The sequence below is a fragment of the Erinaceus europaeus genome, chromosome 1, assembly GCF_950295315.1.
Source record: "Erinaceus europaeus chromosome 1, mEriEur2.1, whole genome shotgun sequence".
Lineage (NCBI taxonomy): Eukaryota > Metazoa > Chordata > Mammalia > Eulipotyphla > Erinaceidae > Erinaceus > Erinaceus europaeus.
In genome coordinates, this window is record NC_080162.1 from 205,605,284 (window position 1) to 205,631,698 (window position 26,415).

Consider the following 26,415-nt stretch of genomic DNA (forward strand, 5'->3'; position numbering starts at 1 on the left):
TGATATCTCCCTCTACCCTCTCGACTCCTGTCTTCCCAATATGTAAATAAAAGTCCATCTGTAAACAAAAGGACGAGGAGAGCCAGGGAATGTATCTCCTTGGGTGTGGCCCTCAAAAGATGGCCTGGGGTGAGCCAAATGGCCCTAGACCCAGGCGTGGCTCAGGGTGGAGTCTCTGGGTGATGCATTCATTTTTGTCCCCTGTTAGATTTGAAACTAGTTTTTTTACCTTCAGGAAAGCCTGAGAGAACATGGAATCTATTTCAGGATCTTCGTGAAGGTTCCTTAGAACTGATATGCCCGGGAGTCAGGCGGTAGCAGGTCAGGTGCACATGGCGCAAAGCGCAAGGACCGGCATAAGGATCCCGGTTCGAGCCCCTGGCTCCCCACCTGCAGGGGAGTCACTTCACAGGCGGTGAAGCAGGTCTGCAGGTGTCTGTCTTTCTCTCCCCCTCTCTGTCTTCCCCTCCTCTCTCCATTCCTCTGTCCTATCCAACAACGATGACATCAATAACAACAATAATAACTACAATAATAAAAAGTAAGGGCAATGAAAGGAAATAAGTAAATAAATAAATATTTTAAAAATATAACTGATATGCCCCTGGAATTTGAATTATTGAAAAATTCTTACCTTATTCCCAGATTAAGTATCTTCATTTATTCACTTCTTGATTTCCTTTTATTCCATTAAAATAACTGTTTGACAAAGAGCTACTGAGAAAGGCTCTGTAATATACGGTGAATGATATAAAACATTTCAATTTGTATGGACGTGTGGCTCTCAAAGATGCTAAAATACACTCTTTATAACAGACTTCTTGATTTCATATGTCCATATTCACTGCGAGGGGCTGCATCCATAGGGTTGAGGGTTTATAGACCGCACGAGGGTGTCTTACATTTACTAAACCTTTTAAATGTAAAGGTGGTTTAAAAAAACCTGACTGCTTTTATTCTTCAATTTGGAAGGCAATCCAGCACCCAGCAGACGAGAAGTTGCAGGAGAAGGCCTGGGGAGCGGTTGTTCCACTAGTCGGAAAACTAAAGAAATTTTATGAATTTTCTCAGAGGTTAGGTAAGTTGAAAGTTTTGTAGTTCTGATTTTCCTAGTTTTTTGTTTTGTTTTTTTTAAAAAAAGGCATTCTTTGTGCCAGGAGTAATTGAGAGTATTTGATCGTCTCACTGCTAAATTTGTGTTTATAAGCGCATATACATACATACATACATAAACACACAATACACACATACATATATACACATATATGTATATATATTTATATACATACATATATACACACATATATGTATATATCTTTATATACATACACACACACACACACACACACTCTCATTTAGCCCTGGAGCCAGTGTAGCCCATAAGCCCCTATTGGTCTGAGTTGGCAGCTCATGGTCACAACTGGGAATAGTGCATTCTGCGCTCATTTCAGGACCCGTCTTCCTCGAGTGGCAGGGGAGATACCCAGCCTCCCTTTGGAGACTTGAAAAGTCCCTACCCTAGCTGCTCTGTGGTAAAGGCAAGGTCCTGAGAGGGCCGACAAGAGGCCTTGTGATGACGCTCCTGATAGGAGTGCCCAGTGGTGGTGCAGAGAGGGATCCATTAGAGGTCTAGGCCCATCATATTTGTGTGGGAATCCAAGGATTCCCTGACTAGGGCCCCAGCTGGTGAGGTGGTGTGATACTGACCAAAAGGGCCATTATTAAGGGACTGTCTCTTGCCCTTATCCTCCTTTTGTAATCCTCTCTTTGTCTGATGACCTTAGACTATTCTCCCAGTTGTTTAAGCGTTGAGTGTCATTTGTTGAACCCAACCAGAATTAGTTTTTTAGGCTGTGTCTTTGGGCCTTTCTGTTATATGGCTAAGCTCATTTGTCCTGAGCCTAATAGATTAGAGAATTCACGGTGCTTTCTTGAGGCACTACAACTAGGGATCCAGGTTTGTTAGGTCTAAGTCTGCTCATCAAGGAGTACTGGATACTATCCTTCTGAGTTATATGACTGCCCCTAGCTTACGGCTACATGGACACCTGCACCCAGTACCTATACTCTACCCCATGCCTAGTATCTGTGACTCTGTTAGATGGTGTGCCGTCTAATGTGGATGTAGGCAGACCCTTGTGTTAGGAAAGATCTCAGCAGGTCTGAAGAGTAGCGAGGTTGACATCTCAACCTCCGTCTCTCTGGTTGTCGTCCACCGTCAGTATATTCAGTAGCAGCATAATGTAGGTCGGCAGCATAATGTAGGTCGGCAGCACTCGTAGCGATTTGGTTGAGGTCACCGTAGGTGGTTTGGCAGTAAGGAATCATAGAGAAGAAGTATCAAGAAATATGGGCATAGTCCTAGAGGTTTCAGGACTAGGAGAAATGAGGACCCCAAAGAGGATGCAAGGGGCTTCTTACAATCCTAGAAAGAACTTGGAATAGGAATAATCAATTGTTATTAAAACCAGGTCAGTTGGGGGTTTGCTAATCCAATGGTTAGCATCTATAGTAATATACTAGACCTCACTGTGCTTTGTGGCCTTTAGTGGTATTTGAACATTTTTGTATTTTAGATACTGACAGGGCCAAAGGGTCTTGATCTGTCTGGCCTAAAGTTGTAGTTGACTTAGATGTTTAAAACACTATATATGGGAATCGGGTGGTTAGCGCAGCGGGTTAAGCACACTTGGCGCAAAGCACAAGGACCAGTGTAAGGATCCTGGTTCAAGCCTCCGACTCCCCACCTGCAGGGGAGTCGCTTCACAGGCGGTGAAGCAGGTCTGCAGGTACCCCTCTCTGTCTTCCCCTCCTCTCTCCATTTCTCTCTGTCCTATCCAACAATGACGACATCAATAACAACAACAAAAATAACTACAGCAACGATAAAAAGGGGGCAACAAAAGGAAATAAATAAACACCATGAAAAAGAAAATAAATAAAACACTCTATATGCACATGTATTTTTAGAGCTCCTTGAACAGTTCAAGCCCAGGCTTAGAGTTTGATCATCTTGAAAGTCTGAGGCATTGGTTACTTAGGCTAAAGCAAATGTTTGTACTTAGAGCTGTGGGCTGTGGTTCAAGAACTTGAAGTATGACATGTTTCCCCTCTGAAAGTCTTTGCCCTCACCCCTCAGTAACCACTATAGTTTTCCACAGTTGAAATCTCTGTTCCCTGCTTTGCTCTGTGGTTCCCGCTAAGTGTAATGACTAGCATGGTGCATCTAGAAAAGTCTTTGTTAAGTTGATCTTGATTAACAGACATTTGGTAGGGCTTCTTTGTCTTTTAATTCTCTCTCCTATTTGCTTGTTGTTCTTCCCTAGTTCATTGTGTTTTTGATTCTAGTCTACCGCTGTTCACCTCGCTGAGGACACATGTGTGCCTTTGCTTCCTCCTTTCTTATGGGACTTGGTTCAGTAGTTGGAGTTGATTATGGAAGATTCCTTTGGTTTTTGAATATTTGAGAAAACCTTTATTTCTCCCGCATATTTGAAGGATAATTTTGCAGGATATAAGACTTGTGGCTGGAATTCCCTCTCCTTTAGAACTTTGAATATGTGTCTTTCCACTCTCTCCTGGCCCCTAGGGTTTGTGGAAAGACTTCTCTGATGAGAAGTCTTATAGCTCTGCCTCTGTATATAGCTTCTTTCCTTTCCCTAGCGGCCTCCTTGTCGTTGAGTTTTGATAGTTCTACAATAAAGTGCCTCGCCGCTGGTGTTTTTTTGTATTTATAAGTCTAGGTGGTCCTTCTGCCTCATGAATGAGAATGTTCTGATGGTTTCCTGAGTGAGGGAAACTCTCAGCTAAAATTGCTCTGAGAATGGACTCTGGGCCTTTGGCCTTGTCCTCCTCCTCCGATATACCTATCACTCTTATATTCGATCTTTTGGTGGAGTCTGCAATTTCACAGAGAGTTGCTTCAGTCTTTCTGAACAATTCCTCTCCCTCGTGGGGTGGAATCTCCAAATACATCTTTCATGTGAAGGTCCTGCAAACTTTCACCAACATTTTATTTGACAACTTTTAGAGCTTCTGGTCTAATATCTAGATCCTTAGTTCATTTTTATTTGGCCTTGGGGCTTGTGATGAAGTTGTAGATAGGTTTTGGCAGAGCGGCCATTTTAATAGTGTTTAGTCTTCCAATCCAGGAACGAGGAACGTGCTTCTGTTCCTATTGCCCTTCTCTGCTTCTTTTAACAGCGTTTTATAGTTTTCCTTGTACAGGCCCTTCACCTCCTTTGTGAGACTCACCCCAAGGCATTTTATCTTCTTCAGATCGTTGTAAATGGGATTAAGTTTTGCTTCTCCCTTGCATCCGAGTCCTTGTTTCTGTGCAGAAATGCCACAGATTTATGTGTACTGCTTTTTTTTGTAACCTGCTGACTTACTGAGTATCAGTCATTTCTATTAATTGAGAACTCTGGTGAGTGACAGTGGAGGCAGTGAACGTCCTTGTCTGGTTCCCAGCTTTCTGCTTCTCCCCATTGAGAGTGATGCTGACTGGGTTTGCCATAAATGATCGTTAACTATGTTGAGGCGTGGTCCTTCCATTCCCAGTGTCTAGAGGGTCTTTACCATAAATGGGTGTTGGACCTTGTCAAATGCCATTTCTGCACCGGTTGACACGACCACATGATTTTTGTCTTTCTTTTTGTTGATCCAATGAATTACAGTGATTGACGTGCAGATGTGGAACTGTTCCTGTTTGCAAACGTCCTGCCCAGGCTCTTCGCATCCGTGTTCATCCAGGATACAAGTCCCCAGTTTTCTTCTCTGGCAGAGTGCTTTCCTGCTTTGGGGATCAAGACACTGTTAGCCTCAGAATGTGTTTGCGTGTGCTTGCCCCCTCTTCATTTTTCTGGGAGAGTTTGAGGAGAATCGGTGTTAGTTCTTTGAAAGGTGGCGTGATTCTAGAAACGCATGCATCTCTTGCTGGTTGTTCGATTTATTTGCATAGACGTGTCCGTAACATTCACGACAGTTCTTTGTATCTCCCCATCTTCTCTGTATCTTCATCTCTCTAGTTCCTGATTTTTTTAAAAATATTTTTATTTATCTATTATTGGATAGGGACAGAGAAATTGAGAGGGGGAAAAGGATATATATATGGGGAGAGAGAGACAGAGAGACACCTGCAGCCCTGCTTCACCACTCGTGAAGCTTTCCCCCTGCAGGTGGGAACCAGGGGCTTGAACCTGGGTCCTTGTGCACTGTAGTGTGTGTGCTAACCAGGTGCGCCACTGCCTGGCCCCGTTCCTGACTGTTTTTATCATAGCTTTCTCTCTTCCTTTTTGTGAGTTTAGCAGTGGTTTATCTGTTTCATTTATTCTTTCAAAGAACCAGTTCATGGCTTAATCTTTTGAGTCGCCCTTCTGTATCTGTTTCATTAATTTCTGCTCTGATTTTCATTATTTCCTTCTCCTGACTTTTGGGTCTCTTTGTTGCTCCTTTTCTAGTTGACTTAGTCGTGGTGTCAGGCAGCTTCCCTGGGGTCCTTGCTACTTGTTAATATGGGCCTGTCCGCTCTTAGTTCCATGATCTCAGGACAGGTCTCACTGCTATCCCACAGGGTCTGGTAGTTGGTCTCTTCGTTTTTCTTGTTCTCCAAGTAGTTGTAAGTTCTCTTTTGATTTCTTCAGTGACCCAAGTGTTACTCACAAGTGTATTATTGTTCATAGTGTCCATAGCTTGGAGATATTTGTTTTCTTTCTGTGGTGGATTTCTACCTTCACTACCTCGTGGCTAGAAAAGCTACTTTTTATGATTTCAATATGTATGTACTTACTAAGGTTGTCTTTGTGTCCTAACACACGATTGAGCCTTGAGAAGGCTCACGGGTTTCATGTGCACCTGAAGAAGGGGGAGGAAAGGTTCTGAGTATATGCTAAGTTCATCTCATCTATAACTTCATTTAAGGCCTCTGTTTCCTTGTTGATTTGTTGTTGTTGTTGTTGTTGATGATCTGTGTCTTGCTGTAAACGATGTGTTGGGGTCTCCTACTAATACTGTATTCCTGTTGGTGTCTACCTTGAGATTGTCAGTAACTTTTTAGAATATATCTGGGTGCACACGTAATGGGAGCATAGATACTGACAGCGGTTATGTCCTCCTGTTGGACTGACCATCTGAGCAGTATGTCTGCATCCTGTCCACGTCTGCCTCTTTCACCTTCTTTGCCTGAGAGTCTATTTTACCTGGTGTGAGAATAGCTGTTCCTGCTCTTCTGTTTGCATTATTGCTTGGGATACCTTGTTCCGGCCTGTCATCCAGAGCCCCTGAATTAGATCACTTCTGTTATGGGCCTGAAATACTGAGCTCTAGGACACTCAGGGAACTAGTTACTAATCCAGCAGGTTTGCTCACTTGGGAGCTGAAAGAATACAGTTGTGTTTCTTTCAAGTTTTGCTTTATTTATTTTTTTTAAAGAATTTATTTATTCCTGAGAAAGACAGAGAGAGAGAGAGAGAGAAAGAAACAGACATCACTCTGGTACTTGTGCTGCCGGGGATTGAACTCAGGACCTCATGGTTGAGAATCCAATGCTTTCTCCACTGCGCCACCTCCCAGACCACTACAGTTGTTGTGTTTCTATCTAAGCGCCATTACCAGAGTATGAGAAGTTGCTAAATCATCCATTGCATGTAGAGATCTGTCTCTTTGGAGATAGTGCCACTGAGACCGTTAACATTTCATAAAGCCAAATTCCACATTGTGTAAAGTAGTAAAATCCATATGAAATTTCTCCTTTAATTCTGGTATTTAATTCGGTACTTTATTTTGAATTTTAATATATATTTGTTTGCAAAAACAAATTAGTTCCTTTAAGATTTTTACTTTGTTAGCAGTATTCAGTATTCAATTAATCGCTCTTTAAAAGAAGGCCATATCATTACGGGCAATTGAAATCATGACATTCATTCATTGTCTACTTAAAAAACAGACGAGAGGCACGCAGACAACTTTATATTTTACCTTCCTGTCTGTGGGTTCTGTCTGCTTCCCCTGCAGAAGCCGCCCTGAGGGGTCTTCTGGGCGCCCTGACGAGCACGCCCTACTCGCCCACGCAGCACCTAGAGCGGGAGCAGGCTCTTGCTAAGCAGTTCGCAGAGATCCTGCATTTCACACTCCGCTTCGATGAGCTCAAGGTAGGGCTTCTGCTTAGCCTGGTGATAGAGAGCACTGGGGGGACATGTCCTGAGACCCCCGTCAGCATGTTTCAGTGTGGGAACTACCTCGAAAGTGCAAAGTTTGTCGACAGATTCATGGCGAGTGCTTTGATGTGTGTGTAGTTACACCGAATCACCCAATATTCCATCTCTTCACTTATAAAAAATCTCTAGGGGCCGGGTGGTGGCGCACCTGGTTGAGCATATGTATTATAATAAGCAAAGACCCGGGTTTGAGCCCCCGGTCCCCACCTGCAGGGGGAAAGCTTTACGAGTGGTGAAGCAGGGCTGCATGTGTCTCTCCCTCTCTGTCACCCCCCCCCATCTTGATTTCTGGCTGTCTCTATCCAATAAATAGATAATAATACATAAAAAAATTTAAAAAATGTCTAAAGCAGTATTGTCAGCCTTTTTGATTGAGTTTATGCTCATTACCAAGCTTATTTCAGTATTATTTTATATATTCTTATTTACTTATTTACGTATTTATTGGATAGAGATAGAAATCGAGAGGGGAGAGAAAGCTAGGGAGAGATAGACCCCTGCAGCACTGCCGCGCTGATAGGAAAACATTCCTCCTGCAGGTGGGGACCAGAGGCTTGAACCCAGGTCTCCACACACTGTAACCTGCACTGAGCTGCACCACCTGCACCCCCCCATTTCAATATTCTTTTCTTTAAATATGTTGAAATCATCCTTCTCCCTTTCTTCCATTCTCCTGCTTTTGTCTTTTTCTCTCTCCCGCCCTGTCTCCCTCTTTCTGTATCTCTGCTCTCCCTTTTCCCCTCCCTCCCACCCCACCAGTTAGAAGTGACTGTAAAGAAACAGCTAGGAAGTCTCCTCTCATGGTAGCTGAGTGCCAGGCCAGGGCCTGTCACGGTGACCACTCGGGAAGTAGGCTATTTGATTTTCAGGATCCCTTGTGGGCCATGCCTAGAAAATGAGAGAACTGGATTAGTAACTCTAGTATTTATGATTGTATCATAGATGTCCGTATCCTTTGTATTAATAGATAATGTACTGATGATTGTATTAAAAGATAACGTATTGGCGATTGTATTCTCCCCTATGAACACTTCGAGCACGGCCTGTTTGCTGGTTCCCCTGTGACACCTCTTTATTGTCCTAACTCAGACCCTTCCAGCACAATCACAGTCCTTCCTGTTCCTGTTTACTGTATACTGTCTTCTTGGTAAAGAACTTTTAATATGTCACTTGAAGGTTTTGAAAAGAAGTATACTCACCACAATCGAAAAGCCGTCTAATGTTTTATATGTTCTGTAAGGACTGAATGTAGTGCTACCGTAACGCAAGTGCTGAGTACGGCCTCTGCAGTCTTGGAGGCCCCTCCCTCACTACTTTTCATTCCCCCCATCACACTTGCCTGGATTGACTTGGGTCTAATACGGTATTTAAGAGTCTACAGTTGCAAATCTCAGCAGTCTTTTTTTTTTTCCGTCTCAGTCCCTGAGGTGAAGCACAGTGGCAGTTAAACCTTTGTTCTGTTGACAGTGGCTTGTCAGTCATTGACCTTCCCTGCGTGCTATGTGAGCTCATCAGAGGGCTTTAACTATAAGCGATATATATATATATATATATTTTGGTTTGTTTTAGTTTAATCCCTCACAGGTGACCAAGAGGTAAAACAGGGTGAGGACAGACAGCACCGTGGTCATGCCAATCAGGAGAGCCTTGCGAAAAGGCCCCCACTCCGCACCCACACATCCGGGTCACTGGGAGGGCAGATCTCATCCTGAGTCACTGGGCAGCTCTGTGCCCTGGGTGCAGTTAGGGCTTCCCCGCTGCTTGCTCCGGCCTCCGTGGGGCAACAGCAAGAGACTCAGAGCCAACCCACTGTGGGAAACTGGTGAGTCACAGGTGATTCTCCCCCGGCCAGCACTAGCTGTTCCTGAGGAGTCTCTCCTTCAGCCCCTTTCTGTCCACAAGCCACACGAGTTTGTACTCACCTGTGGCTTGGTGAGTCCTAGTCGTAAATTGCTGGGCCTCAGGTGGTTATCATCGCGCCTTGGAGCTGATGGGGAGAGTGAGACCAGTGCGGCCACTCCACGGCACGCCTCCCTCTGGCAATCAAAGTGTCAGTGCTAACAGTTAGTTCTAAAATGGTGTCAGGAATTAGGCACGTCGCATTACAAAGTCAAAGCTGTAGCAGATTTTTCCTTTAATTTTAGATGACCTGGTGCTAATAACGTTTTCTAGATGACCTGGTGCTAATAACGTTTTCTCTCGTGAATGTCTTAGATGACAAATCCCGCCATACAGAATGACTTCAGCTACTACAGACGGACGCTGAGTCGGATGAGGATTAATAACGTCCCAGTAAGTTCGTGCTTCGCATTCAGGGGCGATAATAATGCCTCAGCTCTCAATTTGTTGTTTTTTTATTTTATTCTCTTACATGCTTGCTCACTCATTCCTGGAAAGTTACAGCGAGTAGTAAGGTTGGTAATTATAGACAACGGCAACAGAGGAAGAAAGCGGGATGCAGCAGACCATAGAGTCACTTTCTGACTGTGTAACGTGGATACTTCAAACATTGCTCTCTCTCTTTCTCCGTCTCTGTGTCTCTTTCGGGGATAGAACCTGGGACTTTGGAGCCTCAGGCATGAGAGTCTCCTTGCATACCCATTATCTACCTACCCCCACCCAGCATTTCTCTTTTTTAACTGTAAACACTTTTGTGAATTAGTGGTTATTAGTGGATTTTTTTTTTTGTCTCACGTTTTTCAGAATGAAAGAATTCTGTTGAGAAATTGACCTAGTTGAAGTGGTGAGATGTCTCACCCAGAAGATTCTAGTAGCTTTCCCATGTGTGTCCATGCGTACCGCCCAGGTTCAAGACCACCATCTATTGTACTGGGAGTCCTTTGGCGCTATGGCTTTTCTCTCTTTGGCTTCAATTTCTGTCTCTGTCTGAAAAAGTTGACTTAGAGTGATGTTTCCCTGGTGAGGAAAGAAAGGAAGAAAGGGAAGGGAGGGAGAGGGCAGGACAGTGACTCAGTATGGGGTCAGTACTGAGTTTGTCACGAGGGGGAGAAACGCCGTGACCTTTGAGCACAGCTAGCTGCTTCTACTTGGCCAGATTGGTTAGTGGTTCATCTGCAGCAGCTTAGTTAGGCTTCTGAGCCTCTGACCTCTTCCCTGGAGCTATTTAATAACTCTCCTTCTTTTGCCTCGATGGAGTCAAATTCCATAAGCCTCAGACACAAGGGCCAGCTGGTGGTCCCCACATTACAGTGTGTGCGGACCCAGATTCAAGCCCGTGGTTCCTACCTGCCATGGGCAAGACTTCACAGGCAGCGGAAGTGCTGCAGGTGTGTCTGTCCGGTGCTCTCAGACACTCACCTTGCCCTCCCCCCATCTTTCCCTTTCCCTTAAAGTTTTCTCTGTCTCTGTCCAAACTGAATGAGTGAATCCATATATACGGGGAACAGCACTTTCTTCTCTGGGTGTTATGGCAGTCTGCGCTGTGCAGATTGGTAGGGAATGTCTGGGATCAGACCTAATTTTAAAGAAGTACTGTCTGTAACGCAGGAGAGCTCACCTGTTAGAGCGTGGACTTCGCTAGGTGTGAGACCCAGGGTTCAAGCCCTCACCCCCCATTTGCAGCCCCCTGCTCATGGTTCTCCTGTCCCGTAGCTCAGTCTCTTCCCCTCTGCTCTCTCTGGGAGAGAGATCACCCCTGAGGCTGCTCAGCAGTGGCAGAAACACAAGAAGCACATTCAGTGCACAAGAGTTCAAATAGCAGAGGAGATGGTTTTTCCCTTTTTCAAGAAAGGAGGATTTTATAACGATGTTGGCTCTGAGCAGTCTGGGTTGGAGGCGAGGCTCCTTTCCCAGGAAGCACCTGCTGTCTGTGTGTGTGATTCCGCTGTGACAGGTTCCTTGCGAAAGCAGCCTCACCATGTAGATAAAGTCGGTGCCCAGTTGTGTGCAGTGGCAGGCTCGGGCCACACACCCAGTCACCTTGGTCTTCCGTCCCCGGGACCATAGGCAGATTCGAGCCTTGTCAAGTGAATAGCGCTCAGTCTCTCCTTCCTTGTCAAGTGAATAGCACTCGCAGTCTCTCCTTCCGTGTCAAGTGAATAGCGCTCACAGTCTCTCCTTCCTTGTCAAGTGAATAGCGCTCACAGTCTCTCCTTCCTTGTCAAGTGAATAGCGCTCAGTCTCTCCTTCCTTGTCAAGTGAATAGCGCTCAGTCTCTCCTTCCGTGTCAAGTGAATAGCGCTCAGTCTCTCCTTCCTTGTCAAGTGAATAGCGCTCAGTCTCTCCTTCCTTGTCAAGTGACTAGCGCTCAGTCTCTCCTTCCTTGTCAAGTGAATAGCGCTCGCAGTCTCTCCTTCCTTGTCAAGTGAATAGCGCTCACAGTCTCTCCTTCCTTGTCAGGTGAATAGCGCTCAGTCTCTCCTTCCTTGTCAAGTGAATAGCGCTCAGTCTCTCCTTCCTTGTCAAGTGAATAGCGCTCGCAGTCTCTCCTTCCTTGTCAAGTGAATAGCGCTCAGTCTCTCCTTCCTTGTCAAGTGAATAGCACTCAGTCTCTCCTTCCTTGTCAAGTGAATAGCACTCAGTCTCTCCTTCCTTGTCAAGTGAATAGCGCTCAGTCTCTCCTTCCTTGTCAAGTGAATAGCGCTCAGTCTCTCCTTCCTTGTCAAGTGAATAGCACTCGCAGTCTCTCCTTCCTTGTCAAGTGAATAGCACTCGCAGTCTCTCCTTCCTTGTCAAGTGAATAGCGCTCAGTCTCTCCTTCCTTGTCAAGTGAATAGCACTCGCAGTCTCTCCTTCCTTGTCAAGTGAATAGCACTCGCAGTCTCTCCTTCCTTGTCAAGTGAATAGCACTCGCAGTCTCTCCTTCCGTGTCAAGTGAATAGCACTCGCAGTCTCTCCTTCCTTGTCAAGTGAATAGCACTCGCAGTCTCTCCTTCCGTGTCAAGTGAATAGCACTCAGTCTCTCCTTCCTTGTCAAGTGAATAGCGCTCAGTCTCTCCTTCCTTGTCAAGTGAATAGCGCTCAGTCTCTCCTTCCTTGTCAAGTGAATAGCGCTCAGTCTCTCCTTCCTTGTCAAGTGAATAGCGCTCAGTCTCTCCTTCCTTGTCAAGTGAATAGCGCTCAGTCTCTCCTTCCTTGTCAAGTGAATAGCACTCAGTCTCTCCTTCCTTGTCAAGTGAATAGCGCTCACAGTCTCTCCTTCCTTGTCAAGTGAATAGCGCTCAGTCTCTCCTTCCTTGTCAAGTGAATAGCACTCGCAGTCTCTCCTTCCTTGTCAAGTGAAAAGCACTCGCAGTCTCTCCTTCCTTGTCAAGTGAATAGCGCTCAGTCTCTCCTTCCTTGTCAAGTGAATAGCGCTCGCAGTCTCTCCTTCCTTGTCAAGTGAATAGCACTCGCAGTCTCTCCTTCCGTGTCAAGTGAATAGCACTCGCAGTCTCTCCTTCCTTGTCAAGTGAATAGCACTCGCAGTCTCTCCTTCCTTGTCAAGTGAATAGCACTCAGTCTCTCCTTCCTTGTCAAGTGAATAGCGCTCGCAGTCTCTCCTTCCTTGTCAAGTGAATAGCACTCGCAGTCTCTCCTTCCTTGTCAAGTGAATAGCACTCGCAGTCTCTCCTTCCTTGTCAAGTGAATAGCACTCGCAGTCTCTCCTTCCTTGTCAAGTGAATAGCACTCGCAGTCTCTCCTTCCGTGTCAAGTGAATAGCACTCGCAGTCTCTCCTTCCGTGTCAAGTGAATAGCACTCAGTCTCTCCTTCCTTGTCAAGTGAATAGCGCTCAGTCTCTCCTTCCTTGTCAAGTGAATAGCGCTCAGTCTCTCCTTCCTTGTCAAGTGAATAGCACTCAGTCTCTCCTTCCTTGTCAAGTGAATAGCGCTCAGTCTCTCCTTCCTTGTCAAGTGAATAGCGCTCAGTCTCTCCTTCCTTGTCAAGTGAATAGCGCTCAGTCTCTCCTTCCTTGTCAAGTGAATAGCACTCAGTCTCTCCTTCTATCCTCTGCTTTTCCGCTCTTAGTGCTTCTATCCAGTTGACAGCTCTGCTTTTCACTTTCTCTTTATAGTCATTGCATAGAGTAGAACTTGTGTTGTGACCTGATCTTTCCTTGTTGGGTTTGGTCATCCCTTCTGGCTTTCGCAGGCGACTCCCGGCATATGCGGAAGAGAAACGTGAACGTTGCTTTTTGAGACAGTCTACCTTTCTCACCGTGCCCCTCACTAGCGGGTCCCTGCACTGGACGTAGTCCTTCGAATTACATGAATCTACCTCCTGCCACATCACTTGGAAATGCTTTCATCTGAGCCTGTATCCCTTGCCCACCATCTTGCAAAAGCCCCGCTCTCCTCAGAGTCCGTCATCACTTCTTGGGGCCTAGCTCCGTCTTCCTCCGCCCGCTTTCCGTCACCTCTTGGCGCGTGAAGTGGAGCTGCGTGGGTCCTCCGATGTTCTGCCGGCCGCAGGGTGCAGAGTCTTAGTGGCGCAGCCCTCAGGCGCCGACAGCAGCCCACAGTCCTGTGCGCACTGACTCCTCTTCTCTCTGGGAGGGAGACCAGTGAGCCAGCTCTCCCTTCTTCTGTCCTGTGCACCTCTGCTGTGTTGATTTCCTGCCCCAGTAGGCTTTTTCTCGCTCTCACATGGTAAGGTTTGATTTTGTTGCCTGGTGTCACATAAATCATTTTAAAAGAGGCCAGCGTTAGTGCTCAGCATCATCTTACATCCTGGCTGTTTGGGACAAGTATTTCTAGGCTGGTGGAGTAGCTCGCTTGGTTAGTGCGCTGCCTGTTGTGTGTGTGTGTGACCCAGGTTCGAGCCCAGCCCCCGCCCCACTGAAAGAAGCTCTGGCGCTATGGCCTCTCACGCTCTCTGCCTTAAAGAGAAAGGTGGTTCGTGGAAGCCCGGCAGTGGTGCACTCGGCCCCAAGTGGGGGGAGCTGGGGGCCTCCTGTCCCCACCTGCAGGGGTGAAGCTTCGCCCAGTGACAGTGAGGCAGTACTGCAAGGGTGTCTTTTTCTTCCCTTCAGTTCCTCTGTGTCTCTCTTTTAAAAAAGAAAAGGAAGGAAGGAAGGAAGGAAGGAAAGAGACAAATAAAAGTATCAGTTGCCACCAGGAGCAGTGGGTTTTTGGTGTAGGCATCAAGCCCCAGTGATAACCTTGGCGACGCTGAAGCAAACAGAGTGCGTGTTACAGTCCAGTTGGCCAGGGGCTGTTAGCGCTCTGCTCTGACGAGCGTCAGCGAGGTGGGCCTGCTATGCGGTGCCTTTTACAGAGGCTGTATCCCATGACTTACGAGTTGATGCCAGGTGCGCTTACTCTCCACACAGGCAGAAGGGGAAAACGAAGTCAACAATGAGTTGGCAAACCGAATGTCTCTGTTCTATGCCGAGGCCACCCCAATGCTAAAGACCTTAAGTGACGCCACAACAAAGTTCGTGTCGGAGGTGAGCGCTGTCTGCACGGTTTTCCCCTCTGTGAACATGCAGACTGCGGCAAGTCCTCTGGTGTCAGACGCCAGCTCTGAGCAGACGAGTCCTGTCCCGCCCCTGAGGGCCCCTTGCTGGTACCTGCCTACTGACCACGGTCCCCCTTTGGATGTACAGTTGGCATCTTGGCAGTATCATGGCCAAAGGCTCCATTTTCCTCTCCCAACTCTGCCCTCTCTCCAGTCTTTCTTGCCCCAGTGTGTATTATCTCTTTGCAAGCAGAGAGTTTATGCCCCCCCCATTCTCCCTCTCACCCCCAGTGTCTGCTCCCAGAGTCCCGCTGGCTGTCCCACCGCAGTGTACACGGGGCCTGAGAGCGTGTCCCTGCCTTGCGGCCTCTTCGACCTGCACTGCTGCACCCACAGCCCCGCTGCTCCTCCTTCTGCTAATCTTGCCCCGCTCTAGCCCTTTGTCCAAAGGCCAGCCAGGTAGCCTTAAAAACACGAACTACGTTCTGTTTCTCCTCTGCTTAAGATGTTTCCAGCAGCTGGCCAGTAGCCTCAAGACAAAACACTCTTAGGCATGGCTCTTTGGGTGCTAGTCACTGCAGGCCTTTCTCCCCACCTAGACTGTAAATGCCTCTTGGGAGAGTCGGGTCTGACGTGGAAAAAAGAACGTGTCATTTTCTTTGTTCTTCGTCCACTTTCACAGAATAAAAACTTGCCGATAGAAAACACGACGGATTGTCTGAGCACCATGGCGAGCGTATGCAGAGTCATGCTGGAGACACCGTGAGTATCTGCTGTGCTTTAACTCCTGAGCTTTGCCAGAGTGACGGTCCACAGAGGAATATGTCCTATCTGAAAGATGGGAATTAAGAATTTCCCGAGTACCTGGTGTTAAGATATGAACATCATTAAAATAATTTGGCAACTTGTGGTTAAATGTAATAAAACTCCTGAATTTGGCGGGGGGGGGGGGGCGCAGTTTTTGTGATCTGAGGCGCAGGAAGGACTTGAAAACACTTTGTTTTTGCTTCTCATAAACATTATGTCTCTTCAGCAAAGAACAAAACCTTTTTGTTGGAGGGCTAGTTATTCTGTGTAGCTTTTTCAGTAGTAATTTGTAGTCTTCTTTTTAACACTAATGTGAACTTTTTCCCGTCCTGGGATTCCTCTCTCCATCTGTGATGTATCTCATAATGTTGTTTGTTTGTTTGTTTGTTTTTTGCCTCCAGGGTTATTACTGGGGCTCAGTGTCTGCACCATGAATCTACTGCTCCTGGAGGCTATTTTTCCCCCTTTTGTTGCCCTGGTGGTTTTATTGTTGTTGTAGATATAATAGTTGCTTTTATTGCTGTCATTGTTGTGGGATAGGACAGAGAGAAATGGAGAGAGGAGGGGAAGACAGAGAGGGGGAGAGAAAGACAGACACCTGCAGACCTGCTTCACCGCCTGTGAAGTGACTCCCCTGCAGGTGGGGAGCCGGGGGCTCGAACCGGGATCCTTACGCCGGTCCTTGTGCTTTGCGCCACCTGCGCTTAACCCACTGCGCTACCGCCCGACGCCCTCAGAATGTTTTCTGTTGAGATCTTCCTACAAGCAAGCAGAAAGAAAGCCCTCTTTGCTGAACACCATGTAGCTTTGTTAAGATAACCGGGGGGCTTTTTATTTGTTTGTTTGCTTGGGGTGTGTGTGTGTGTGTGAGTGTGTGTGAGTCTGTGTGTGTGTGTGTGAGTCTGTGTGTGTGTGTGAGTCTGTGTGTGTGTGAGTGTGTGTGAGTCTGTGTGTGTGTGTGTGAGTCTGTGTGTGTGTGTGAGTCTGTGTGTGTGTGAGTGTGTGTGTGAGTGTGAGTGTGTGTGTGTGAGTGTGTGTGTGAGTGTGAGTGTGTGTGAGTGTGTGTGTGTGAGTGTGTGTGTGAGAGTGTGTGTGTGAGTGTGTGTGTGAGTGGGGGGAGTGTGTGTGAGTGTGTGTGGGGTGTGTGAGTGTGTGTGTGTGTTGGGTGTGTGTGTGTGTGTAGCTTTGTGTGTGAGTGTGTGTGTGTGAGTGTGTGGGGTGTGAGTGTGTGAGTGTGTGTGTGTGTTAGTGTGTGTGTGTGTGTGTGAGTGTGTGTGTAGCTTTGTGTGAGTGTGTGTGAGTGTGTGTGGGGTGTATGTGAGTGTGTGTGTGAGTGTGTGTGTGAGTGTGTGTGTGGGGGAGTGTGTGTGTGTGTGGGGTGTGTGTGTGAGTGAGTGTGAGTGTGTGTGTCTGAGTGTTTGAGTGTGTGTGTGTGGGGGGTGTGAGTATGTGTGTGTGTGACAGTGTGTGAGTGTGTGTGTGTGTGTGTAGCTTTGTGTGTGTGTGTAGCTTTGTGTGTGTGTGTGTGTGAGTATGAGTGTGAGTGTGTGTGTGAGTATGTGTGTGAGTGTGTGTGTGAGTGAGTGTGTGGGGTGTGAGTGTGTGTGTGGGGGGGGTGTGTGGGGTGTGTGTGTGAGTGTGTGTGTGTGAGTGTGTGTGTGTGAGTGTGTGTAGCTTTGTGTGTGTGTAGCTTTGTGTGTGTGTGAGTGTGTAGCTTTGTGTGTGTGTGTGAGTGTGTGTGTGAGTGTGTGTGTGAGTGTGTGTGTAGCTTTATGTGTGTGTGTGTGTGTGTGTAGCTTTGTGTGTGTGTGTGTGTGTGAGTGTGTGAGTGTGTGTGTGAGTATGTGTGTGAGTGTGTGTGTGAGTGAGTGTGTGGGGTGTGAGTGTGTGTGTGTGAGTGTGTGTGTGAGTGTGTGTAGCTTTGTGTGTGTGTGTAGCTTTGTGTGTGTGTGAGTGTGTAGCTTTGTGTGTGTGTGTGAGTGTGTGTGTGAGTGTGTGTGTGTGAGTGTGTGTGTAGCTTTATGTGTGTGTGTGTGTGTAGCTTTGTGTGTGTGTGAGTGTGTGTGTGTGTGTGTGTAGCTTTTTGTTTTCCAAAGTATTGTTCAGTGTGTCATCTTACTGGGAACTTGATGAAGCAAGAAGGGACTGTTTCTCACCGTTTATGGAGTCCTGGGCACGGTGCAAACCACTGCGCTCTCCCCAGCCTCTGAAGGAAAGGTCTGTGTGAACCAGTTCCAGTCACCCCATCACGTGTGCCTGATTGGCCTCTTCCGGCTGTGCCCTGTTCCGAGGGACAAAAGTTCTGTTTCCTTTGTCCCAAATGGGACAAGTATATGATACTATTTTAGAGAGATTCCGTCACGGAATACGTTACTGTGAAATTAGCCCCTAAGTAACAAGCACACCTGTTTTGCGAAGCTGTAAATAAGGGGAAAACGGCTTTCCCACCACATTAGCAATATCAGCCTTTCTAAAGTGCCCATCCCCAAGTCTTCCCTTCAGTACTACCTCTGATTCCCCTGTGACTGTCTGGTCTTTACCAAGCCGCAGGGGGAATAGGTGGGGACGCATGATCTTACTGGTGCAGGGAGGGGAACGTAATGCTTGTGTCTCTCTTCGTGTCGAGAGGGTAAGTCTTTAAACACCACGTGAGAGTTGCACCAGCTCATCAACTCACAGTGTCCTGGTCCAACGGGATGTTTTTTGCCCTCTAGGGAATACAGAAGCAGATTCACAAATGAGGAGACGGTGTCGTTCTGCTTGAGGGTGATGGTGGGCGTCATAATACTGTATGACCACGTGCACCCCGTGGGAGCATTTGCCAAAACTTCAAAAATCGATGTAAGTTACAGATGTTCTTTCTATCCAACAAGAAGGCTCAGGCTGCCGTTGCCCTGGAGACACGTGCTTGTGACGTGACTCACTCTCAGCCCGTCACGTGCCCACCTGTCCACCTGCCTCCCGAACCTCTTGGTCTTATTTTCCTCTGGGACAGTTGTAGCCTGCAGGTTTCCTTGAATATCTGAGTCAGCCTCACCTTGAACTCTGAATTTCTCAGCGGGCTGTGTCTCTGCTCGTGGAGATGAGTCCTCGGTCCTTGCTCCTCCCCAGTGAGTTAGGCATCTGAGGTGGGGCTTCTGTAGACATCTGTTTGGGGCTGGCGGAGGGTCTTCTTTGATTTCTGGCTAGTGACTCTAGCCGCTGCTATGACCTGGCCAATACTCCGACTGGACTCAGCCTTCTGCACCTCGCCCTCGCTCCGGCTTTCCTGACTGCTTCTCTGGGTGTCCGCAGCCGCCCCCAGTGAGCTCACTGTGTGGCTGCCCGTGTGGAAGGAATCTTGTCCCTGGAGCTCTGCTCCTGTCCCAGATCCTGTCTCAGCCCGGGGCTCCTGCTCTGGAGCAGGGACGGTTTCTGTGGCTTCACTGGGCATTTTGTCCGGGGAGCTTGGAAGCAAGATGGCAGCAGAGAGACCGAGCAGGACACAGCTGTTCTGGTTTCCATGAGTAGGAACGGTAGCCTTGCATTCAGAGACCTGACACGCTAGGTAATTCCGCTTGTAGGTTGCGAGAATGTGCGTCCTTGTGTCACTGAGACCTTGCGCACGTGTCATCTCGGCACTCCTAGGGGGACTTCTCATTCAGAGACACCGGGAGAGACGGCACCGCGCCAGACCTGCTGTCGGCGCCATGACACGTGGGCACGTGCGCACTTTGACTTCCTGTGCTTTCAGAGTGGGATTCAGTGAGAGTGGCAGAGACACAGATGGAAGGGGAGAGGCAGAGAAAACAGAAGAGGGTGGCACGCCGCAGACTTCCACTTGCTGCTCCTGTGTGGTGAAGGGGCCTAGCTCAGCGCCCGGGCGCAGAACAGGAAAGGCTTCGCCACGCAAGGCCTGTGCAAGGCACGTGCTCAGCTGTGGCTTTGGATTTCCTGCAGAGCTTCTCAACTTAACTCGCGCTGTGTCCACCCCAGCCTTCCCCTCCCAGGGAGACTTTCCCTAAGAAGGTCTGTAATTTCCTTGTTAGTTTGCAGGGCGCTGCAGTTTGATTGGTTTGCTTCTCCAAAAGGCCTGTTTGACAAACTGAAAATACCAGCGCTCCGGTGGGTTAATGCCCCTCATCTAAGAAGAATCACTTGACTTCCCTAGCACCTACTTCTTCAGCAGTTCCATGGCTGTGGCCCAAGTTTAAATGCTACTGTTCCAATGATGTCCGTCACACTAGAGAACGGCTGACCGCACCTTTTCTGTCTCCTCTCTCCTTAGATGAAAGGCTGCATCAAGGTTCTTAAGGACCAGCCCCCTAGTAGTGTAGAAGGTCTTCTAAACGCTCTCAGGTGCGTATATGTGTGTCTGTGACGACGCCCTTCCCAATAGGAATGTGCTTGGTGACTAAGGCCCATAGACACGCAGATACCACAGTCTCCCCTTTAGCTGAGGTCCGTCTTCCCGTCACTGGTCGTCACGTTTTCAGAAAACAGTGTGTTTGATGCTGGTGGGAGGATAGCAGCTTCGCCTCTGTTAACTGGTTTGTCTTCCCTTCTTGAAGCAGGTATTGCGTATTTTTCACTGAACGTAACGATGACAATTGCAGATAAGTTTAGAAAACAAATGTTGAGAAAGAATGAGATCCTGAGGGGGCCGGGCAGTGGCACACATAGTCACGGTCCTGTGTTCGAGCTCCCACTCCCCACCTCTGGGGGGGATGCTTCACGAGCAGTGAAGCAAGTTTGCAGGTATCTGTCTTACCCTCTCAATTTCTCTCTCGTCCTCTCAAATCAAAAAGAAAAGAAAAATGGCCACTGTGAACAGTGGATCCAAAGTACTGCCACTGAGGCCCCCGCGATCCCCCTGGTAGCAGTAATATGTACATATCTATATATAGTCTTGAAACCCTCCTCCTTCAGTAGGAGGAGATCTTGCTGGTTTTTTTCAGTCTGTTCTTAGGCGTGTCCATACAGAGTCACAGTTGCCGTTTTATAAGACAGTGCCATAGGAGTGGTTTTGTAACTACTCTTTTTTTTTTTTTAAACACAGTGTAATCACATGTCTGTATGTAGGTAAAAAAGGATTTTTTTTTTTTTTTTTTTTACCAGAACACTTCTCAGCTCTTCCTCTTGGTGGTGGCAGATTGAACCTGGGATCTTAAAGCTGCAGGCACAAAAACCTTTCTGCACATCCATCATGCTGTCTCCCCACCTCAAGAGAGGGAATGTTTGCTGAGGCCTTACTATTCTTTATTTTGCTGAGACAAACATTAACTGAAAAACCTAGACCAACCCCCCCCCCACCCCCGCCATGTAGAAGGGTTTCTGACTTCTTTTACATTCGAATCAGTGGAAAGGAGGGAAGGACAAGAAGTGACAGCAGTGCCTGTGATGAAAACATGAAGGCAAGGGGCCAGGTGGTGGCGCACCTGGTTAAGTGCTCTCACATCACAGCGCGCCAAGGACCTGGGTTCAAGCTCCCGGCCCCCACCTGAAGGGGGAGAGCTTCACAAGTGGTGAAGCAGGGCTGCAGGCGTCTCTCTGTCTCTCTCCCTCTTTATCTCCCTCTCCCCTCTCAATTTCGGTCTCTAGCCAATAATAAATAAATAAAAGTAAATAATTTTTTGATTACAAAACCAGAAAAGATTAAGCTGAAGTCGGCGAGCGAGTGAGGGAGAGGCAGCAGGACGGCGCTGGGGCCGGAACCCACCGTTCAGGTTTCCTCGTGATCTGCACGGCCGGAACTAGAGGCATGTGCGTTTGCTTAACCAGGTACGCTGCCACCTGGCCCTTGTGGTGGACATTTGAAAATGGAAGGTGTTTTTTGCAGAGATACTTCCTGAACTTTTTTTTTTTTACCTGCAGTTTGTTAAGGTTAATCAGTATACTTGCTATTGTGTACTAGTGCTTATAATTAGCTTTTTTTTTTAATCCCGAAAGACAGTGTAATTTCATTTATATAGCTGTCTGAATTCCTGCCGGAGCTCTGTGAGATAGGTGGGGTGTTTCCATTGCACCAGGATCCACTTCTCTCTCCGTCTCTCTCTCTCTTTTGCCGCCAGGATTCATGTTTGGGGCTCAGTGCCTCCATGATTCTGTTGTTTCCAGTGGCTTTGGTTCGTTAATTATCTTTCCTAGAGGATGAGAGATGGGAGTGGGGTGAGGGGCCAGAGGAGAGAGACAGAGAGAGACAGAGACAGACAGTGAATAGTCAGTCTGTCTGCTGCACTGACGAGGAAGCTTCTGCCCCCTGCAGGTGGGGGCTTGAACTCGATTCCTCGAGCACAGTGACCTGTGCACTGGCCCGGATGACCCGCTGCCTGGCCCTCAGAATCTGTCCCTAATTCAGGATCACAGTTCTTAAATTCCCAAGTATTCAGTCTTTGGGTGTTTAGCGTTGAGCCTTAAGTTTATTGTCTGAGTTTCTGTGTATTTTGGAATCACGAAGGGGGATGGGAAAACAGAGTCCCAGGGTATCACCTCCACTGAGAGTCTCTGTTGGGTCAGGAACGGGAATTCCTTTGTAATTAAATACCCTACCGGATGTAGAAAATACTAGCACTGAGTGGTCCAGGAGGTGGCGCAGTGGAGAAAGCATTGACTCTCAAGCCTGAGGTCCTCAGTTCAATCCCTGGCAACACAGACTTTAAAGCCCACGCTGACTCTCCAGCTCTTTCCAGACAGGCCACAAAGATGTGTCAGGTAGCTAAGTTCCTTGTGTTTAGGTTGATGTGTTTGGTTCTAAGTAAGAGTCCACAGCAGAGCCCTGCAGCGAGGTCACTGTGAGGTTACTCACAGGGCTGCTTCCCTTAGGGGCAAAAACTCACTGAGCAAGCCCACCAAGCACCAGGCCTTGTTCCAGCAGGGAGAACTATGGCGGTGCTCCAGTGTCGCAGGAAGGGTGAGTCAGAGCTGAGAGAAAGGTGTGAGGTGGGACCCTGGGGAGTCCTGAGGTTGTTCTAGGTGCCACAAGGCCAGTGGAGGCGATTCCTTGGAAGAGGAAGCAGAATGGACAGCGAAGAGCCAAGGAATACAGCTGCCTGGCAGTTGAAAGCATCACTTGTTAGCAGTGTCTGTAACGTGCCAAGAGCTGTGAGTGCTGTCATTCCCTTCCTTCCCACCTGGGCACCATTTCTTACTCCTTTGGTAGAAAATGACTTTGAAGGGAGTCAGGCGGTAGTGCAGCGGCTTAAGCGCAGGTGGTGCAAAGCGCAGGGACCGGCGTAAGGATCCCAGTTCGAGCCCCCGGCTCTCCACCTGCAGAGGAGTCGCTTCACAGGCGGTGAAGCAGGTCTGCAGGTGTCTGTCTTTCTCTCCCCTTCTCTATCTTCCCCTCCTCTCTCCATTTCTCTCTGTCCTAGCCAACAATGATAACTACAACAATAAAACAGCAAGGGCAACAAAAGGGAGTAAATAAAATAAATTAAAAAAAAGAAAGAAAGAAAGGAAATGACCTTGAGAGGGCACAGGAGACGGCAGAATGGCTATGCAAAAAGACTCACGCTGGAGGTGCCGAGGTCCCAGGTTCAATCCTCTACACCACCGTAAGCCAGAGCTGAGCAGTGCTCTGGCCAAACAACAACAACAACAAAAGAAAAATCTTGAGAAGGGCACCGATGCCCCCCAAGACAAAGCACATTAAAAAATCAATGACATCGCCACTTTGGTTTTTTTTTTTTTTTTAATCTAGAAAAGGCCAAAAGCAACTAAGCTCAAAGAGCATATGAACAGTTCGTTTGTGCACAAAAGGAAGTTCTCCGCCAAGTGCATTATTATTTTCTAATGAAAGCGACTACTATTGCCTTTACTCTCAGATCTAACAGACAAATTATCTAGCACTAAACCTTAACCCCCCGCTCCATTTCTCTTACTATGATCAGAGGCATTTGGTTTCATTTCTGCCTATAAAGTGAAGACCTGGCTTGTCTCTTTTCTCTTAATCACATATTCCAAGTGTGAGGTGTACAGTACAGCGACCACAGGAAAGTGTTATATAAACAATGTATATGTACGTGTGTAATTTTACTCTCAAATTTTCTGGTTGCTGTTTGCTCTAAGGAAAACGAAGTGGATGACTTTAAAAAACAACTTGTTACAAAAGCAAATATTTCAACAAAAGGTGCACTTGACCTTGTAGACTTCTAAGTAACAATTAGCCCTGCACAAGTACTTTGGGGATTAGAAAGTCCTCCCAGCAACAGCCCCCCTTGCTCGGAGTGCTAGCAGAAGCGAGGCTGATGGAACACTCAGCAGCGTTTCTCAGTGCCAGTGTTTCCTTTCTAACACGGCTGATATTTCCTTTCTTTTAAAATTTTTTTAAATTATCTATTTATTTATTGGATAGAGACCGTCAGAAATCGAGAGGGAAGGGAGGGACAGACAGACACCCGCAGCCCTGCTTCACCACTTGTGAAGCTTTCCCCCTGCAGGGGGGGACCAGGGGCTCGAACCTCGGTCCTTGCGCCCTGTAACGTGTGCGCTCAACCAGGTGGGCCACCACCTGGCCCCTAAATGTTTTCTTTTATTATTAAAGCTTTTTATTCATTTATTCATGAGAAAGGTAAGAGGCGAGAGAAAGAACCAGACATCACTGTGGTCTGTCACAACCACTAACTTGTGCCGTTGTGGCAAGAAGGTGGCAGCATAAGCAGAACTTGTGGCAGGTGGGCAGACAGCACAGTGGCTGTGCAAGGAGACCCTCATTCCTGTGGCTCCTAGGGCTCAGGTTCAGTCCCTCACGTGATTATAAACCAGAGCTGAGCAGTGCTCTGATATTAAAAAACAAAAACCTGCATGGCTAGGTTTCAAAAAAATTTGTGTCTAAACACAGAAATTTGAATTTTATATAGTGTCTACATTTACCATGGAAAGTTTCGTTTTTTTCAGGGGAAAAATGGCTATGCAAACAGACTCTTAGGCTTGAAGTGCTGAAATCCCAGGTTCAATCTCCCCCATACCACTGAAAGCCAGAGCTGAGCAGTGCTCTGGTAAAAGGAAAAAGAAGAGGAAGGAAGAAGGATTGATTTATTTTTTACCCAGCCATCTAAAAGTATACACCTGTTTAGGGAACAGTCCCTACAGAAACAGGTAGTAGGTTGAAGTGACCTACAGACTATCCTGTGCCAACCAAAATTTCTTGGAAATGTTTAGAATTTCCCAGGTTCCTTTGGACAAGGCAGTTCTTACTGAGTTACGTAGCTCTTGAGTAGTCTTTTGAAAAAGGAGGCGGGGTGGGGGTGGGGGTGGTCAGGCGGTAGCACAGTGGGTTAAGCGCAAGGACCTACTAAGGATCCGGCTCGAGCCCCCGGCTCCCCACCTGCGGGGAGTCACTTCACAGGCGGTGAAGCAGGTCTGCAGGTGTCTGTCTTTCTCTCCTCCCTCTCTCTTCTCCTTCTCTATCCATTTCTCTCTGTCCTATCCAACAATGATGACATCGATAATAACAACTACAACAATAAAAAAAAAAAAGGAGGCGGCAGGGGGTTGGCAGTCTGGCGGTAGCACAGCAGGTTAAGAGCACGTGGCTCAAAGTGCAAGGACTGGTATAAGGATCCTGGTTCGAGCCCCCAGCTCCCCACCTGCAGGGGACTCACTTCACAAGCGGTGAAGCAGGTCTGTGGTGTCTATCTCTCCCCCTCTCTATCTTCCCCTCTTCTCTCCATTTCTTTCTGTCCTATCCAACAACACTGGTAATAATAATAACCACACGGTTTAAAAAAAAAAAAAAGGGAAACAAAAGGGAAAAAAACACCAGCCTCCAGAAGCAGTGGATTCATGAGCCCAGCAATAACCCTGGAGGCAAAAAAAAAAAAAGGAAAGAAAAAAAGGTGAGGAGGATAAACTCAGAACTGAAGTCAAAGTGGAGCTGAAAGGCATCGCTTTGCAGAGACGTGCTTGACCAGTTGGGGGCGTCTGGGAACCAACCAGTGCCCACAGTGCTGCTGCTTAATGCCTCAGACTGCCTTCTTTCTTGCTTGCTTTCTTCATAGGTACACAACCAAACATCTGAATGATGAGACTACCTCCAAGCAAATCAAGTCCATGCTGCAATGACCGTTCCGGAATGTCACCTGCTGCAGACAGAAGGCAGTATTCTGCAATGACTGAAAATGCAGTTTTTTTAGTGATTGCAATTACTATCTCATTTACTCTCGCTTTTTATTTCATCCCTCTGTTCCTCTTCCCCCCTTTTTTAAATCATGTTCTTGTTCTTAAGACTTCTTTTCTGTGCCAAAATAAGTATAGTTCCCCTCTGAAAGGAAACCGCCCTTTCAGACAGGCCACCTGAGGCAGCTAACCCTGCGTCTACTGAGAAGGATTCTGTGACTTGAACTAAATATTTTTAAATGTGGATTTTTTTTTGAAAAACTAATATTTAATATTGCTTCTCCTGCATGGCACAACTGCCTATTCTGCTATTTAAAAACCCTAGGGGACTTTATTTTCTACCGCCGCTTTCCCATGTGCAGCCCAGATGAGGTTTGATTACCCAACACAAGACTTTTTAAATTAGTAAGACTTTTGTTTAAAGGGTTAAGTTTGCATTTTGATTTTTTTTTTTTTTGGTAAGGATGTATGTTGTGTGTTTAACCTTTATTAACTAACGTTAAAAAAAAAACCAACTGTGATGTGTGCATAGCATATTCCGTATGCATGTTCCTGTTTCAAGAATGGCTGTTGGTGTTAAAATAAAAGTCAGCTTTCATTTTTCTAAGCGTGGCTCGGCTACTGGTATTTTGTTCTTAGCCTTTTAGAGCTGTCCCCGTGTTTATATTTATGGAATCCATAATTTCCCCTCTTGAGGAAATGGGGAAATGACCGGGTGTTTTTGATAGTTTTTTGTTGTTGTACGTTATTGATTGCCTATGTCCACGTTTTAATTTCTTCTACGATTTCACTAGCTGCAATCAGACAAGTGATCTTGAACTTGACTTTTACTCCGCATTTGCTCTCGATGACTGCAGAGGTAGAAGGGAAACTCCTTGGCTGTCCTGCGTGAGATGGGAG

At 47.1% G+C, this 26,415-nt stretch overlaps 1 protein-coding gene across 9 annotated transcripts in view; it reads left to right on the forward strand.

The window, feature by feature from the left end:
* Positions 1–26,122, forward strand: part of CYRIB (CYFIP related Rac1 interactor B) — a 140,535-nt gene extending 114,413 nt beyond the window's left edge. For all 9 annotated transcript variants that reach the window (XM_060201371.1, XM_060201345.1, XM_060201354.1 and 6 more), the window contains 8 exons: positions 973–1,078; positions 7,012–7,148; positions 9,429–9,506; positions 14,486–14,602; positions 15,296–15,375; positions 18,135–18,261; positions 19,688–19,758; positions 25,398–26,122. In XM_060201371.1, the coding sequence (XP_060057354.1) occupies positions 973–1,078; positions 7,012–7,148; positions 9,429–9,506; positions 14,486–14,602; positions 15,296–15,375; positions 18,135–18,261; positions 19,688–19,758; positions 25,398–25,461 (780 nt within the window). In that variant the 3' untranslated portion in view covers positions 25,462–26,122. The remainder of the gene's footprint in view (positions 1–972; positions 1,079–7,011; positions 7,149–9,428; positions 9,507–14,485; positions 14,603–15,295; positions 15,376–18,134; positions 18,262–19,687; positions 19,759–25,397) is intronic.
* The last annotated feature ends 293 nt before the right edge of the window (positions 26,123–26,415 follow it).